The sequence below is a fragment of the Helicoverpa armigera genome, chromosome 5 (assembly GCF_030705265.1).
Source record: "Helicoverpa armigera isolate CAAS_96S chromosome 5, ASM3070526v1, whole genome shotgun sequence".
In the NCBI taxonomy this organism is placed as follows: Eukaryota; Metazoa; Arthropoda; class Insecta; order Lepidoptera; family Noctuidae; genus Helicoverpa; species Helicoverpa armigera.
This window is the reverse complement of record NC_087124.1, coordinates 13,317,621-13,335,539: the sequence shown is the minus strand read 5'-3', so window position 1 is coordinate 13,335,539 and position 17,919 is coordinate 13,317,621. Positions and strand designations below refer to the sequence as shown.

The window sequence follows — 17,919 nt, the reverse complement described above, 5'->3', positions numbered from 1 at the left end:
TCATAGTAATTACATGACTCATTTATGTCATCTTTATATTCAAACAGTTTTCATTGTGAAGAAATTATGACAGATATTTTTATTTGTATTGTATTTTTATTTGGTAGCGACTGTGTGGTAATTAAAAACGAATAACTGCTTATCTTAAAATGTGCCAATACTACTAATCTGTTTATTGGAATAATTTCAAAAGAAGTGTATAAAAACGGCTCATTTAATACTAATTACCGATTATATTGCTTACATTAGCATATTCCAATGACCTTTTTAGACCAGTCCGACTTATGCCTAATTAGAGCGCGCGATTTCGATGCACCAACTAAAGAACGCAAACATAATGTTATGTTACAAGGTCTGTATGTTCCACTTTAAACAGGAAATAAAAGAATCTAAGAAATAATAGATTCAAGTGCTAAATGAACTTCAAAAACTGTGCCAATAAATAAAAATACATACTACGTGCGTAATCCGCGAAGCTGTATCAGAATTAGTTCAATAGTTTTGGAGACACGCACCAAAATAACTCATAATACGGATTTGTTTACGCGGACAAAAAATGGAGGCGCCTCGATGTAGCGTGGGCGCCTCACGTGGCAATCCAAGGTAATTAATTTAATCTAATGAACGTGTGATATGCCACACGCAGAGCTCTTCACCAAGCCCTAAGATGTTGCCGATAAGATTACAAAGATTTCAAAGGAGCTGCGTTACTTTGATTCGCAGAAAAATTGGGACGAGATGGCAGGTGGTTCGCGAAACAATTTACACACTATTATTTTTATCCGAGGCGATAACCTACTTTAGAAATTAGATTGACCTAAATACGAGCACGGCATCGGCTACGCGGCTCTAAAGTGCTGCCTAATGTTACCTTGATTTTGACACTACGTCCGAAGGTAAGAAGACTATTCGCATGGTGGTGTGAAATTGCGAAAATGCGACCTTAAGGCAGTGCATGGTGGTGACGTACGAGCCCCGCCACGCCACAGTGTAAAAAACCTTCAGTTGAAACGTTTAAACTTAACCCAGTGATCATGACACACTTTTAGTGATTACGTACGGCTGCGGCTGCGCGCGAGCACATTTCGACCACGAATTTTCGCCCGCCTTTTTTCGTTTACTAAATAGGTCGTTTTAGTAGGTCGGTACGTATTTATAGGTTACCTTTACTACGATTATGGGATTGCGGACTACGTATTGAGCCATTCAATGACAAGTTGCGGATCAAAAAATAGGACAAATTTTCAAAGGAATTTACTTTTAATTTGGGTCCCAAATTGGCTCAAGGTCGCAACACCACTTTTCAGTAAATTACAAAAATAGAACCTGTGCATTATTTACAGACATTTGAATGGACAAGATAATAACTCAATGATCAAATCTAATGATATTTTTAAATAATAATAAAAAAACAACAACAAAGGTATTTTTAAATAAGTGAATAAAAATAATAATGTTTAAATTGATTCGGCGAAGGCGGAAAGAGCGGACGCCAGATAGAGGCAAGGCCAGCCGTCAAGGTCCACGAAAAGGAATAATTAATTAATTTGGACTCTATTGGTATTAACATAGAGTTGTTAAACGCGTGTTTTACATGTGTAGTGCAAGACAATAAGTTGGGTGTTTTTAATGCAACATTTTTCAGTAATAGGTAGAGATCAAGGTTGCTTCGTAGACGTGTTGTGCGGAGCTAAGGTCGGCGCACACGCAGCCGGGGAGTGGGGGGCCGGCCTGAGTGGGCCGGTGGATTCCCAATACGTTTATGGGCTAAACTTTGCTGCCAAATGATTGTGCTGTGAGTAATTGGATTATTTTACCTGTGCATGCTCGCAGCTATTTGTGACTACATTGAAACTGCTTGAAGGAAAATAAGCGACTTGCATGAGTGATCAAATTAAAGGGAATCGATTAAGCATTCACTGTATAGCAGTGACCATAAAGCATGACAAAGACAACAACTTAATATTTATTGTCAAAAAAAAAGTAACTGTATGTATGATCGAACCAACTTCGCCTAAAAAGTGGGGAACTTGCCAAACATAAATTATGTTATTTTAATTTAAATGAACGCGCCTGTCTTCTCTCCAGTTTAAAACAATAACAAAAATTCTATTGTTTTGTTTTTTCTAGTAAAGTGTCCATGGTAAGTCTGCCAACAGTATGTTTTTATTCTACCTTTTGTCTCTGGTACACACATTTTATTATGCCTACTTGAACAACAATAAAATAATTATGTATAAAAAAGTAAAAGTTTAAAAGTGAAATGGATTTGCTTAATATTTTTATTGTTGATCTTTACGCTTAATGCATCTTCCATTGCCTGGTTAAAACTATGTATCATTGAACATCGCCTTATAATAAAAGCGATGTATATTTAATTTTGATCTCAGTCGGATACTTATATTCAATTTAAAGCATAATCATAAAGCTAATGACTGCTTCGAAAATATAGTGTAATATAATAGTCAATTCAAGGCTTTTAATTTTGATACCAGGAAATTATTTACAAATATAAAAGAGAGGGACAACTACAACGATATGTCTGTCCTGTTCTCGCCTTCACTATCTCTGTACTTACTAATGATTGGCTGTCTGTGTCAATGCCAATTCGGGTTTGTATGTAAAGCATTGGATTTTGAAGTTAAACTTCATTGATTAATTTACTAAATCAAAACAACAAAATAAATGGGATCACAAGTCAACTGACAGCTGTCACATTTCCCGCCATTTTACTACGGGGAAATAACGCGCTTATTTCACCGTACGCGATACTCATTCGATAGGTATTTTCCTTTTTTTGCGGCGCGTAAGTGGCATTGGCCATGTCTTATAAAGCCATAGCTACTCTATATGCTAAAGTGGGTCATGGATGTCCCCGAAATTCATTGCACACTCAATTAATGAATGAATGGTTTAAACAGTGACAAATGATGAAACAACGAATAGAATGTGGAAAAGAGACGCATGTATGCAGCCGTGACTTAGTGATCGGACCTTGGCTGATTTGTTTTGACGATAGGTATTTAGGAACTAGTTAAAGTACCTACCTGGAAATTGAAATAAATATTGTTTACCATAGAAAATATCTGGACACATGCGATGATACATAAGCAAACGTAGGAGGGACGCAGTACACAAACATGATGTTTATTTTTGAAAACAATAATTTAGGTAGGTACGTCTTCAGCCGTAAATATCCATACACGTGCCCTTTATAGATCTGTTATGCAGCTAGGAAAATTAAATGAGTCACTAAAATTGGGGTTATGAGCACAAAATAGTAAAGTCGCTCTGTAAGCCAGACAACTTTATCAGCAATTAATAAGCTATTTTGTCTAAATAAAGAGGCACAAAGATAACGTTATAATTTAAATAAACCCACCAATACTTGGAAATGACGTCACATGCATACTTTATTGTGGTCTTCGTTGATAACAAGCAAAAACTCCATTAGGAAGTGAATTATCAGAGCTATCTGTATAACAGCTGCGACTCGCTAGAGCCCACTATCAAACTAGGCCAAGGTCGGTGAGACAGGCGCTGATGTCCGCGGACCAGCCAAACTAGATCCCCACAACACGAATACAAACCTCCTTTTAGGCCTACATGACTCACTCTTGCAGGGAGATGTGTAGGTCTAGCAACACCGGTTGCGCATCGCGACATTTTTGCGCCGATGGCAGCCGAAAACCGCCGAAAGTTGACGAACGATGAACATTTCGCGCGTATCGACTGACGTTTGTTTTTACTCTGTCAGCATGCGAACACGTAACAATATAACTACTTTCTCTGTTTCGTGTACAATTTATTAGATAGCTAGCCATTTTCTTTGTTCCTACATTTTTTTCTTTTAAACTTATTCATTTTAGGATGATACTACAATACTTTATTACAATTTTACTCTCTACTTGCTGTCATGCGTATTTTTAGTAGTGCATAAATATTTGCCTTTGCGATAATCAAAACAAGTTTCGAGTGATTTATTATTGAACACTCAATTTTATATGTAAAATTTATTCTTATTTCCTTCCAATTTGCGTTCCGTTCTGGGAATTGATGCAATGAAAACTGTGTTCTTATTAAAATAATAGCATGAACATTCTTTAGTCCCAACAAAAAACATGATATCATATTTCAAAAATATAGGCAACTAAGTAACCACTATAGTATAGGATACCAAGTTACAGGTTGAATTGGCAGACTATAGGTATTCGTTTTTATTTAATTTTTAATGGCATGGCGTGTTGGATTATATAAAGCAAAAACTAATACCCCTAACTTTCGATAACATTGTTCTTTGTTCTATCTGAACAATCTACTGTTTATTTAACTCTACACACACTGCGTCACGGGATCTTGTTAGACGGACGTATTGCTTCCAAGTACCATTTAAAGTATAGAATAAATATTTCAATATCAAATTAGTATATTATTTCTTTTAATCCCATACCTCCTATAGGTTATGGGCCCAGTGCGAAAAAGGACATTTAGTAGTGAGAACATTCAGTAGTGCGTAGTGACAGTAAAGTGCATAGTTGTAAATAAAAATAAAGTTGTGACAATGGAAAAAGTGAAAAGAAACATTAAGCCTTTTAATGGAGAAAAGTACAGTGTATGGAAATTTAGAATTCGTACACTGCTTTCAGAGTTAAACTTGCTCAGTGTTATTGACGAAGAAATTCCTGGAACGCGATCCGCTGAGTGGGAAAAGAATAATAAGGCAGCCAAAAGTATTATAGTCGAATATTTGGCGGACTCATATCTTAATTATATTAATGAAAATGGGACTGCTCAAGCAGTTTTTAAACATTTTGACGCGATCTATGAAAGGAAAAGTGTAGCAACTCAATTAGCGCTGAGAAAACAATTATTGGGATTAAAATTAAAAGCCGATATACCCTTGATCAAACACTTCTCAACATTTGACGATCTGCTGACAGAATTATCAGCTGCTGGAGCTAAATTAGAGGAAACGGACAAAGTAGCTCATTTATTACTTACTCTCCCGAATACATATGATGGCGTTATCACTGCAATTGAGACACTATCTGAAGAAAATATCACTCTCGGTTTTGTAAAAACTAGACTATTAGATCACGAAGTAAAATTAAAAAACGAGAGTCGTGATACCAGTTTAAAGATACTCCATGTTGAAGAAAAATATAATAAAACAGATACAATCGCACAAAACAAAACTATTTGAAGAATACAACATTCAAGAAAACAAACAAACAAAAATTTGTGAAATGTCATTACTGTGGACGCAAAGGACACAAGAAACAGGATTGTTTCTATTTCAAAAGACAGACAAATATACAAAACAATGCCCCAGAAAGGACAAGACAAGTCCAAACTATTGCCCTGCAAGAGGGAACGACCTCGAATTCTTCTTTTTCAGGATTTGCGTTCATGACAAGCGCATACCATTATGAAAAAGACCACTCGACAATTAAATTCCTATTAGATTCAGGAGCGTCTGATCACATCACAAATAGAGATGATCTCTTCACATCGTTTGAATGTTTAAATCCTCCTTTAAAAATTTCAGTAGCTAAAACAATACATTTATTTCAGCAACTAAAAGGGGAAACATAAATCTTATCAGTCAAACAGGAGTGCAAGGAATACTTACAAATGTATTGTTCTGTGCCGAAGTACCATATAATTTAATATCGGTATCAAAGATGCAGCAAGCAGGATTCACCATAATATTTGATGACAAAGGCACACAAATTACAAAGGAAGGTAAAATCATCATGAAAGGTAAGACATTGAATAATCTTATAGTTCTAGAGTTTAAAATACCAGTAATAAAAGGGGAATCCGCTTCCCAAGCATGTTATGTTAATGAAAATAAATATGAATTATGGCATCAACGCCTAGGACATATAAGTAAAACTAAATTCCTGCAGTTAAAATGTCATAATATGATTGATGACTTAGATGAAATAAATACCGTAACTCCAAATGATAAGTTGTGTGAAGCATGCATAAATGGGAAGCAGACTCGCCTGCCTTTTAATAAAGTTAAAGACAAAAGTTACATTAAACGCCCTCTGTTTATTGTGCATTCAGATGTTTGTGGTCCTATAACACCTCCAACAATAGATAACAGAAATTATTTTGTTTTATTTGTTGATGAATACACACATTATTGTGTGGTGTATATGTTAACTTACAAATCAGAAGTGTTTACAGCTTTTAAAGACTATGTCGCTAAAAGTGAGGCTAAATTCAATTTCAAAGTAGTAAATCTTTATAGTGATAACGGTGGTGAATACTTATCCACCGAAATGAAAAACTACTGTAGAGAAAGAGGCATAAGCTATCATTTAACAGTTCCTAGGACCCCACAGTTAAATGGTGTTGCAGAACGTATGGTTCGCACAATAACAGAAAAAGCTCGTGCTATGTTAAATGGCACTAAAGCATCAAAACGTTTTGGGGAAATGCAGTTTTAACTGCAGTTTATTTAATAAATATTACGCCTACGAAAGCTTTAAGTCAATCAAAGACACCATACGAGATGTGGCATGATAGGAAACCAAGCGTTAAAAATCTCAGAGTTTTCGGTTCAACTGTATATGTTCATAATAAAACCAGTAAAACAAATTTGACAATAGGTCGTGGAAAGGAATACTGGTAGGTTATGAACCCAATGGTTATAAAGTTTGGAATACAGAATTCGAAAAATATGAAACTGTAAGGGACGTTGTAATTGATGAGACTAATTTTATCGAATCTAGGCCTTCATTACGACCTGAACGGAGTAATAATACATATTCCCAAGACGAAACTGATAATGACTCCGTAACAAAATCAGTGTCTTATAAGTCTCATAGTTCTGGCCCTAAATCAGATAGCTCTCAATCTGATGAATGCAGTACAAGTAAAATTCGAAAAATCGGTAGTCATGAAATACCGAATGAACCTGAAAATGAATCTGAGAGTAGTTTGAAACACAAAAATCAGGATAAACCTGATGAATTTTTAAATTTACGAAGAAGTGAAAGACTGAAAACATGTTCGCGTAAATCATATAATGAAAATGACTATGATGTCTATAGTGCGTTATCCATCACAAGTAATATACCAAAATCATTAAATGAAATTAAATCTCTGAACGATAGGAATCAGTGGGAAAAAGCAGTCAGAGAAGAACTCAATTCTCTTAAGAAAAATAATACATGGACATTAGTACCAAAACCATTAAATAAAAATATTGTAGACTGTAAATGGATATTCACTATTAAAAATGACGTTTCAGGTCAACCTTCAAGATATAAGGCACGTCTTGTCGCTAGAGGTTTCAGTCAAGAATATCTTAGTGATTATAATGAAACATTTGCACCAGTTGCTAGAATAGCAAGCTTTAGATTCTTAATTAGCTACGCAAATCAATATAATTTACTGATTCATCATATGGATGTAAAACAGCATTTCTAAATGGTACACTAAAGGAAGAAATCTACATGAAAGTTCCTGAAGGTGTAAAATGTAAAGATAATTACGTATGCAAATTAAACAAAGCTCTTTATGGCTTAAAACAATCAGCTAGATGTTGGTACGAAACATTTGAACAATGTCTCAAAGAAATAGGTTTTCAGAACTCCCAGTAGATAGGTGTATATATATGAAAGGTAAAGGAGACATTTCTAAAAATATTTACGTAATCTTGTACGTCGATGATTTAGTTATAGCATGTGCAGATTTGCAAACAATGAATAATTTCAAAGCATATTTAATGACTAAATTCGAAATGACCGACTTACACGATATCAAATTATTTTTGGGCATTAAAATAGAGAGACACCATGATAAAATTACTTTAGACCAAAGTGCTTACATTAAAACCGTTTTGAATAAATTTAATATGAGTGATTGCAATCCTATAAACACACCGATGGAGCTTAAATTAAACTATGAAGCTCTTAACGCTGATAAGAAGTGTGACGCACCATGCCGTCACCTGATCGGTTGTTTAATGTACATTATGCTTTGTACGCGTCCGGACTTAAGTACATGCGTAAATATTTTAAGTCGGTACACAAATAAGAACAATAAAGAATTGTGGTTATGCTTAAAGCGAGTTTTAAGATATATCAAAGGCACAATTGATTTGAAGTTAACATATACAAGAAATAATTACAATAACATCCTAAGTGGATATGTCGACTCAGATTGGGGTGGCCACGATTGTAATGATAGGAAAAGCACTACTGGATATGTGTTTAAATTATTTGATCAAAATACAATTACATGGTGTACAAAGAGACAAACATCAGTAGCGGTCTCGTCTACTGAATCCGAATATATGGCTTTATATGAAGCTGTTAAAGAAGCATTATGGCTTAAGTCTCTGGCAGAAAGCATAAACTTAAAATTAATAAGCCCATTATTTTATATGAAGATAATAACGGATGTATTAGCATAGCTAATAATCCAACAAGTCATAAAAGGTCCAAACACATAGATATAAAATATCATTTCTCTAGAGAACAAGTTGAGAAAAATGTAATAAAATTAAATTATATTTCCACAGGTAACCAGTTGGCAGACTTGTTGACAAAACCTTTACCAGTCGTGTCTTTTATAAGACTGAGAAAAGGATTGGGTATAGAATAAGTTTTAATTTAAGTACAATTTCATTATGAAATGGTCTGATCAGGTTTTTCTGGGTTTTCCCTGATCCTGTGCAGCAAATGTTGGACCATTATTGTACAGTTGTCCCAGACCTTACTTGGAAGTATAATATGTTACGTCGTATTTATAAGTTGGTATTCACTTTGTAATGTTGAATTGTAGACTAGATACTGTATAGTAAACTAACGAATGACTAAAAGTTAGGGATTAATTTTTGAGGGGGCGTGTTGGATTATATAAAGCAAAAACTAATACCCCTAACTTTCGATAACATTGTTCTTTGTTCTATCTGAACAATCTACTGTTTATTTAACTCTACACACACTGCGTCACGGGATCTTGTTAGACGGACGTATTGCTTCCAAGTACCATTTAAAGTATAGAATAAATATTTCAATATCAAATTAGTATATTATTTCTTTTAATCCCATACCTCCTATATGGCGTTCTAGCCTTTGTGCCAAATCTTCATTTTGATATATATATATATATTTTCCTTTGTTTATTTATTATCATATCTTCTGTTTTTCTCATATTTTTCCAATTGTATTTTTAATATATTTATATAGCGGCATAAAGCAGTCTTTTCTTTGCAGCAATACGTTAAGGCGGCGGGATTCAATATTTGTTGACATTTCATCATTTATGTCACAAAGCTCGCTTGCAAGTATTAGCCTTTGGAAGTTATATTCTTCACAAGTAAATATAATATGTTCTGGTGTTCCTGGAAACTTTCGACAAGCAGTGCATGTCGCATCTTCAATTATGTTGAATCTACTCAAATGAGCGGGTGCGGTGTTATGCCCAAACCTGAGTCTGTTCAGTGTTGTAATGAAGTCTCTACTCGCAATCTTTAGCTGATAATACCAGGGTTTTCTAGGTAAGTCCGTTTGTATGCTTCCATACCATTTTCCTTTCTGTTCTTGGTCTTTTTTCCAAAATCTTCTCCATACTTCATTTATATCCTTATTGATGTCAGTATAACAATCAGTAAAAGGAGTCTTAACCACAATACTTATATCTATTGAATTAGTTCCATTATATGCAGCTTTATCAGCAATTTCATTTCCACTGATGCCTCTATGCGAAGGAATCCACATAAAAAACACTTCTTTTCCTATACTACTTAGACTATTTATAAGAGTTTTAATTTTAAAAAGCAAGTAATTTGATTTAAAGTTAATATTTAAACCTTTTAAACTATTAATTAAGCTTAGAGAATCAGTAAGGATTAAGAAATATTTACATTTTTCTAAAGACTTAATGTGCTTTAACGCTTCTAAAACTGCATATGCCTCAGCAGTAAATATACTAGAACTATTATCTAACACAAAACTTTGTACAAAATTAATCTGAGGGTCATAAACAGCACTATGAACATGAGACTCTCCTTTGCTCCCATCAGTATATATTTTATAATATTCTCTATTGTGATCTAAAAAATTAAGAAGGTCTTGATTGGTGCAAACTGAAGCATCAATAGATCTCGGTAGTTGGAATAAAATATGAAATTGTGTTGAATAGCATGGCCATAAAGAATCAGAAAATACTTTACTAAAGTTGTTTTTTATTCTCAGGAGTATTTGGGAAAGTTCTGGATATTGATGGCAAAGAAGATCCTCACCGGTTATCTCAGGAGCACTAGATTGAACAGGGTAAGGCAAAATTTTCTTCATTACTAGTTGATTGTCAGAGGATAATAATTTTAAACAAAAGCGTTGAGCTAACAGTAATCTGCGAAGTGATAATGGCATTATTGCTGTTTCTACTTCCATAGCTCTAATAGGTGTAGAACACATAGCACCTGATATGATCCTAAGACCCTTATTTTGTATTACATCTAATCTATCTACAAACTTACTGTTAATATTAATATAAGCAAGGCAACTATAGTCAAAGTGACTTCGCACAATAGATTTGTACAAAATTGTAAGGGTTTTAGGGTCTGCACCCCATGAAACACCGGCTAAACATCGCAGTATGTTGAGACCCTTTAGGGAATTTTGGGCAATGTATCTTAAATGATACTCGAAAGAAAGTTTCTTATCTACAATTATGCCTAAAAACTTATATCTATCTGTTTGAGGAATAATTTCATTGTTAAATGTTATATTAGTTCTAGGTGAATCCTGGCCAAAAACTATAACTCTACTTTTAGAAGTATTAATTTTGAGGTCCAAATTATTATAATATATATGTAATTTCGATAGAGCATCATTTAAGGTACATGCGGCTTGTTCTAAATGTCTATTTTTACAGTAAAAAATAAGATCATCTGCAAATTGCAGTATATTTACATCAGGATTATTTACATATTTACAAATTTCACTACAGTAAAGATTAAAAAGTAAAGGGGATAATACTGCCCCTTGCATTGTGCCTTTTGACGCAGTTCTAGGTCCATGAATAATATTATTATGTCTAACATATAGAGTTCTATTATTTAAAAAATTAAAGATCCATTTACATATAAGACCAGGTATACCAAGTTTTGATAGAATTTTAACTAAAATTCCTGGTTGTACACTATCAAAGGCTCCTTGAACATCTAAAAACACACATATTACACTTGACTTACTATTTTTCGCATGTTTCAGATCGGAGACAAGTGAAACAAAGCTGTCTGCACAACTTCGCCCTCGTCTGAAGCCATATTGAACATTTGGCAGTATGCCATTGTGTTCAACAAACCAGTCAAGCCGAGTTTTTATCATGTTCTCAAATATTTTACCTAGACAAGAAGATAATGAAATAGGTCGATAGGAATTAGTATTATCAGGAGGCTTATCTGTCTTTAAAATAGGTATTACACATTGAGTTTTCCAAGACTCAGGAATAATCTGTTCAATCCATAAGTTATTAAGAATGTCTAAGAAAAGCTTTTGGACTGACTGATGAAGTTTTTTAATTAAAATATAAGGAAAACCATCTAATCCAGGAGTTGTATCTTTACGTGAATTTAAAGATGCAGAAAATTCCTGAAATGAAAACTTTTCTAAGAGAAATTTCGTATTTTCATTATCGTTATGAATATTGAAATATTTTTCTAAGTTAGGGACCTCTAAGCCCTTATCTGACAATTTATCTAAAAGGAATTAATGAATGTATCAGAATATGACTTATTATTAATCTTTCTACTGTGTTTAAACATTTTAATTTGATTCCAAATTTTGCTAATGGGAGTTGTCCTATTGAAACTATTACATAAATTATTCCATCCATTTTTCCTTTCCTCAGCAATTGTCTTTTCTTTACTGCATCTAACCTCTTGTAATTAATGAAATTTTCAATAGCAGGATTCTTCCTATAATATTTTAGTGCCTCATAGGAATTAATAACACTTTGTTTACACTTATCATTCCACCATGGTACAGGAAGTTTACTTTTATAATTAGATGTTCGAACAAACTTAGGAATGCATGTATCTTTTAACAAGTTAAGTTTATCACAGAAAAGATTATATACTTGTAAAGGGTCTTTATTAACCATATTTACATTACTAAAAAAGTCTTTTGAAAGCTCACAATACTGCTTCCAATCTGTCTTATTATATAGATATTTTTCTGTGGGAGGATTTACTTTGTATTTATCTACACTCAGTAATATAGAAGTAATTGTTGGAAAATGATAACTACCCATATTATTATCATAAACCGACCATTCACAAAGTGGAGCAATACAAGGACTGACAAAAGTAACATCTATAGCAGATGGATTACGATTTGGATATTGAATAGTTGTATAATTACCATCATTAAGTATACATAAATTAGAGTCATCAATAATGTCATAAAGTTGCTGTCCACGACCTTTTGTAGATACACAGCCAAAGGCAATATGATGTGCATTAAAATCACCACTAATAAAAACAGGAGAAGGTAATGAATTAATTATATTTCGTAATCTGTTAATTCTAATGTGTCCACTTGTAGGAGGGGAATAAACACACAAAATGGAAAGTGTACCATGTTCTGTAGTTAACAATATAGCTATGCTTTGTAAATCTTCATAAAATTGAGTATCTAACTGTGTATACTTTAAAAAAGGACGGATTAGTATTGCTACACCCCCATGGTTATTAATTGCATTACGGAAATGTAAATTGTATCCAGGAATATTAAATAATCTATTGTTTTTAAACCATGTTTCATTTAGAAGACAGATATCAATATTTTCATTTGCTAAAAAATCTATTAATAAGGGCTTTTTATTATATGCGCTTTGTATATTGAACTGTGCTATTCTTAACTGTGACTGTGATAAGGTGCTATTTATATCCATAAGCTTAGGAAAGGTATTTATGTAACATATCGTTAACCGTTTTACTATTAATTGGAGTCCCATCACCCTTATTGCTAATTTCAAGTATAGTGCGAATAATTGCTGAGTTTAAATCTTTATTATTTATTAATTGCTCTTTTAAATTAATTTGAGGAGCTTGTGTAGTGGGAACTACAGGTAATTTATTAATCTTAGAAGTAGAGCTACTATCTACCTTATGTGCAGATGAAGCTGCAGGTTTATTTACATTTTGTACAATTTTATTTTCAGGTGTGGTTTTAATTATATTATTATCTACAACATATTTTGTATTTTTATTTACATTTTCAGTTAAAGATGGAAAATTCTGCTCATATTTCTTTGTATCAAGAACACTTGAATAAGTAATTTTATTGCGTTTTTCTAACATTTTTTGAATTTTAATGGGACAAGATCTGGATACAGCCAAATGGGCTCCCCTGCAGTTGGCACAGCAGAGCTCATTAGGCTTGTCACATTCGGTGTATAAGTGCTCTCCAGCACAACAACTACAGCGTTGCTTACCATTACATACTCTAGCCGAGTGATTAAATTTAAAACAGCGGTAACATTGCTGCAGAGGCGGAACATAATCAAATACCCTATACGAGAATAGATCGTACTGTACACTGTCAGGAGATTATTAGACAGAAAGGTCAAACTAACAGTTTGTAGAGGAACTCGCTGCTGCCCAACCTTCTTTGTAAAGCGTCGTATCGCAATAATTTCGAAGTGAGAGGAAAGCTTGGAGTATAATTCCTTGGTGGAGATATTGGTAGGTACAAAACGGATTACTCCTGTTTTCTCTATTTGGGCTGCCGGTATAAATGCTTTTAAATTATATTTTTTCAAAAAAACAGAGTTGGCTATGAAGTTGTTAGCCGTGTTCGCCAGTTTAAATACGACAACCACCTTATTCGCGTTGACTCTCTGCAGAGTCACCACACCCTTTATTTCCGATGTGAATATGTGGTTCAGGTAAATTGGGCTCTTGTTTCCAATTCGCTCCTTTTTATCCTGAGACTCAACATAAACTTTAAATTCAGTATTGGTTGAATGTTCTGGGTATTGCCTTATATAATTAGGCTTCAAAAAAGGAGCAAAATTACTACTTTCCTGTTGCCGCTGTTGCTGCTGCTCTGGCTCTGGATCTATTTGCCGCTTAGCCGCCTTCCTGGAATGGGGTCCATCTGGACCCCCATCCACGTCACCATCCATCTAAAGACTGCTATTCTACTATTTTACAATAGTTTTCCACAATGTTTAAGCACAAATAACAAATTAATTTAATTAAAATTTTGGAGGATACTTTTAAAAGAACCGCGCTCTTCGAGTTTCCCGCCTTTTTTTTTTTTATATAGGTATTCGAGTTCCTTAAACCCATAGATAATTTTAAAATTGCATAACACGCAATTATTTAAAATTAATCAAAATTAAATATATTTACAATCTTCCTGGACTAACATTAATCAAACAGTCCACTATTATTCAATAACCACTTCAAAAAACTGTTACTTCTACTCTCAGCTCGCTTTTACGACCGAATGAAATATAGACAATAAACCTCACCATTATTATTCTGTCAACAGATAATAAAGCCACCCTTTACCATAGAGTACTGATAGAAAACTTTTTTAACATTGTAGGTTGCAAGTCGTAACCATGGAGTAAGTATTTATTACGGGTATTTTTACGGTGGTCATAAAAAAAGCATAAAATAGTCGGTGGGGACAACCCTTTGCATCGGGTTAAAATATTAGAAACTATAAAACAATCAGGCAAGGTTCGTTAATATTTATTTTTAAATTACGGTACTTTGTAACCGTTAGTTTTTTAAGCTTTTGGAGAAATTGTGATCTTTTGAGATATTTACAGATCATCTTACTGTACATTGATGCTCATTCAATAATCAAGGATTCCCTTTGTCTGGTTATGTTTTGAACCATGGTTATGTAAAGTTAATAAAGCTTTTCCTCAATACAATCTAGTGATGACTTTAAAGTTAGACATCGTATCGTAATCATTAATTTACAAGCGGAATACTATGAACTAGCTTTGCACTAATACTTATGATACTCTATCAGCTGACATACCTAACACATGTAGATAATAGTTTATATCTATCTGTCTATATTCGATTAATAGCACTTCGATAGCCCTTTGTATGTAAGGACCAGACACTTTTCTGAATAAATTAATTACCATAAATAAAAAGGGCTTATGTTTAAACACCACCCTAAAAAGTACCTATTTTACTACCAAAAAAAATTCTAAACGGTTACCAAAATGGATAAATGGTCACCAAATAACGTTTCCAAAAATATTATTAGATAAAACCATTTTTTCGTATAATTGACTACTAAAAAAATATATGGACGCCTTTAAAATACACTTTGGACCAAATATTATATATTGTCACTACTTAGATGTTACCAATTATGTAATACCATGACTCCTAATTTGGTCATATTTGTTAGACTAAAAAAGCTAACGATCGCTAGAATATTTCCCAAATACCAATTAATATACTAGGGTTCCCAAACGTACGTCGCTATTTATTGTTATATGAATTTGTGTGTAACTCAGTGCGTTTAAAATGTAAGCACGCAACATGCAGCAAGCATGGCTTCTGTCACGGCTCCGGCGCTGCGGGGCTCCGGCGGTCCCATGCGAGCTTATCGTCGTAGATGGTTTTCACGCTCACCACCGCAGCTTCGGCTTGCTGGCCGGCTCTGCCGGCCAGCCTCAGCCGCAGCGGCGAGCCTTAAAACTACCTGCGCCTCAGCTCGCAGGCCGCCTCGCCCCTCCGCGCCTACGCGGTTTTGAATTGCACTCTAGGGGTAGGGCAGACAAGACTACGTGGAGTCGGTTTTGCAGCGATTCGTTTTCGTCACTAACTTTTTGGTAGTAATATTAATCTTTTACTTGGATAGAATTTGGTGACCATTAATCCATTTTGGGAACCAAAAATAATATTTGTGCGAGATTTGCGATTTTTCTGATGTTATTTTTTTTTTTTTGGATCATAGCATTATATACTTTAGTGCCCTTTTAATAAAGTCAATTTATTTTTTTTGGAGTTGTTTATTTTATTTGGTGCCTCAGCTTAGAGTCTTAAAAATATTTTTGGTGACCACCTAAATTATACCCAATAAAAAGGTCTTACTTTCAACTACTAAAATTAAACTTTTAGGTGCTCGATTATCTGTCGACCCTGCGCCCTGAATACCGTCGTTTTTATAGCTGTAGCTGTAGAAAAAAAAACAATAAAATAAATTGGCGCCAATTCCCCTCTCATGCGAAATAGTTGGAATTGGGACAAGGCGCCAAGGCCGCTGGTTTCCATGGTAACCAATTTTCTTCTCAATTTCTGGCCGGGGCTAAAGAAACGGAACAACTATAAGGCATCCTGGGTTTTTATGAAGAAATGGTTTGTTTTAAAGTATGAGTAGATACAAACTTGTAGCTGGATATCTTCGCTTTTTCACCAATTTTAGTAAAAATATTGTAACCACCTTAAAAGAAGGGTGCTTGCTTTCTTTATATGAACTAAAATACATTATGTCACTACAGGTATTAAAATATGACCGTAATGTAAAAGTTTCAATATGTCATACAAGCAGTAAATAGCAAAAAGCAGCTTTACAATAAAATAAAAAGATGACGCACAGAAAATAAAGTTCGATGGCAAATGTGTGATTGTTCTCGCGTTTGTCGAGTTAAAACACTCAGGCGCAGTCTCAGCCATTGCTATAAACAAAAGCTTAATATTTGAAAGGAATAATATAGATTGTTTAGAGAGCTTTGTGGCACTTTTGATTTGTGTGTCTAGACTTTATTGCTACTAAACTTGTGGAATAATCCGAAGCTTATAGGCTTTATTTGAGTATTACGGCGCCTTCACAAAAAATCTAAACATTCTGTATTTGATTTTACGATAATCTTAAATACACAAACAGTAATAATTCGCAATTCACTGAATACTTTATAAACTAGCGAATTTATCAGACAATGATTCAAAAGCTAGTTTTTATCCGCGGCCATTTTTACGCGCGTCGCGGCTGCGCGGGCGCATCAGCGCGATGTGTGTCAAGGAAACGAATGTATTGGAGAAAAATTCGCGAACCTTGGCGTCGTTAGATTAGAATTAGGACTGTCCGAGTTTATTTACTTTATTACTCGCGTTATAAAAAGAAATGGCGGCCGGTGGGCGGTGTGGGATAAAATAAATATGCTAAATGAAGGTCAATTGATATATTGAATTAAATTAATTGGTGGTACGTTTTAGTTGAAATCGTAAGTGTTTGTGTCAGTGTGCAGTGGGTGTATGTTTAGTTTTTCATTAAGAATGTAAAGGATGAAGCGCGCGCGCAAGTGAAAGGTATTAGAATGCAAGCCTGCGCGGAATCACAATGAATTCTGACCTCATCGATGCGAATTTTTATGACTATTCTCACAGTATTTGATACTTTACTTGAAAAAGTCAGACTATCGTAAAAATATCAGTAACCAAAAGCAAAAACTTTCTAGTCGAAAAATCTGCAACAGTTTAATCTGAATCTCCTTTCCTTTTCCTTCATAAAATAGTTAATTCAACATAATAAACGCTAATAAAATCAGCATCCAGTAACTGACAACATCTAACCGAGAGGTCTTTCATCTCAGCCCAATATTAAACGAAATAACTATTGTTGCCAAAGGTCACAGGTCGGCATGATAGCAGCCTATAAAAATGTAGTTCGTTACCCTCTTGTACAACAAAACAAACAACTAATTATATACATTTAGACACATTAGTTTACCAGAAATATGCGTAGACTATGTTACAAAAAACCGCATTAATATTCATGTGGGAATGTCAGAACAATGATAGAAAGAGATATATTTAATTATAATAAATGAAACAGGTGGCTCTTATAATTATTATAATCAACATGAGTATTTATATAAATAATTAAAAACATTATATACATCTGA

General features: G+C 34.0%; 2 protein-coding genes and 1 long non-coding RNA gene across 5 annotated transcripts in view; 2 read left to right on the top strand and 1 right to left on the bottom strand.

Moving 5' to 3' along the window:
- The window catches only part of LOC110374646 (ecdysone-induced protein 74EF), a 188,987-nt gene that overhangs the window by 164,997 nt on the left and 6,071 nt on the right, over positions 1-17,919 (bottom strand). The window lies entirely within an intron of this gene.
- The window catches only part of LOC110374670 (ADP-ribosylation factor-like protein 16), a 44,764-nt gene continuing 28,503 nt past the window's right edge, over positions 1,659-17,919 (top strand). Inside the window, exon 1 of the mRNA XM_021332491.3 lies at positions 1,659-1,795. Within this exon, the coding sequence (XP_021188166.3) occupies positions 1,785-1,795 (11 nt within the window). The 5' untranslated portion in view covers positions 1,659-1,784. The remainder of the gene's footprint in view (positions 1,796-17,919) is intronic.
- LOC126054088 (uncharacterized) lies at positions 9,225-13,228 on the top strand. The gene is made up of 3 exons (XR_007510681.2): positions 9,225-9,523; positions 10,221-10,298; positions 11,241-13,228. It is a non-coding gene; the product is annotated as an uncharacterized LOC126054088 (long non-coding RNA).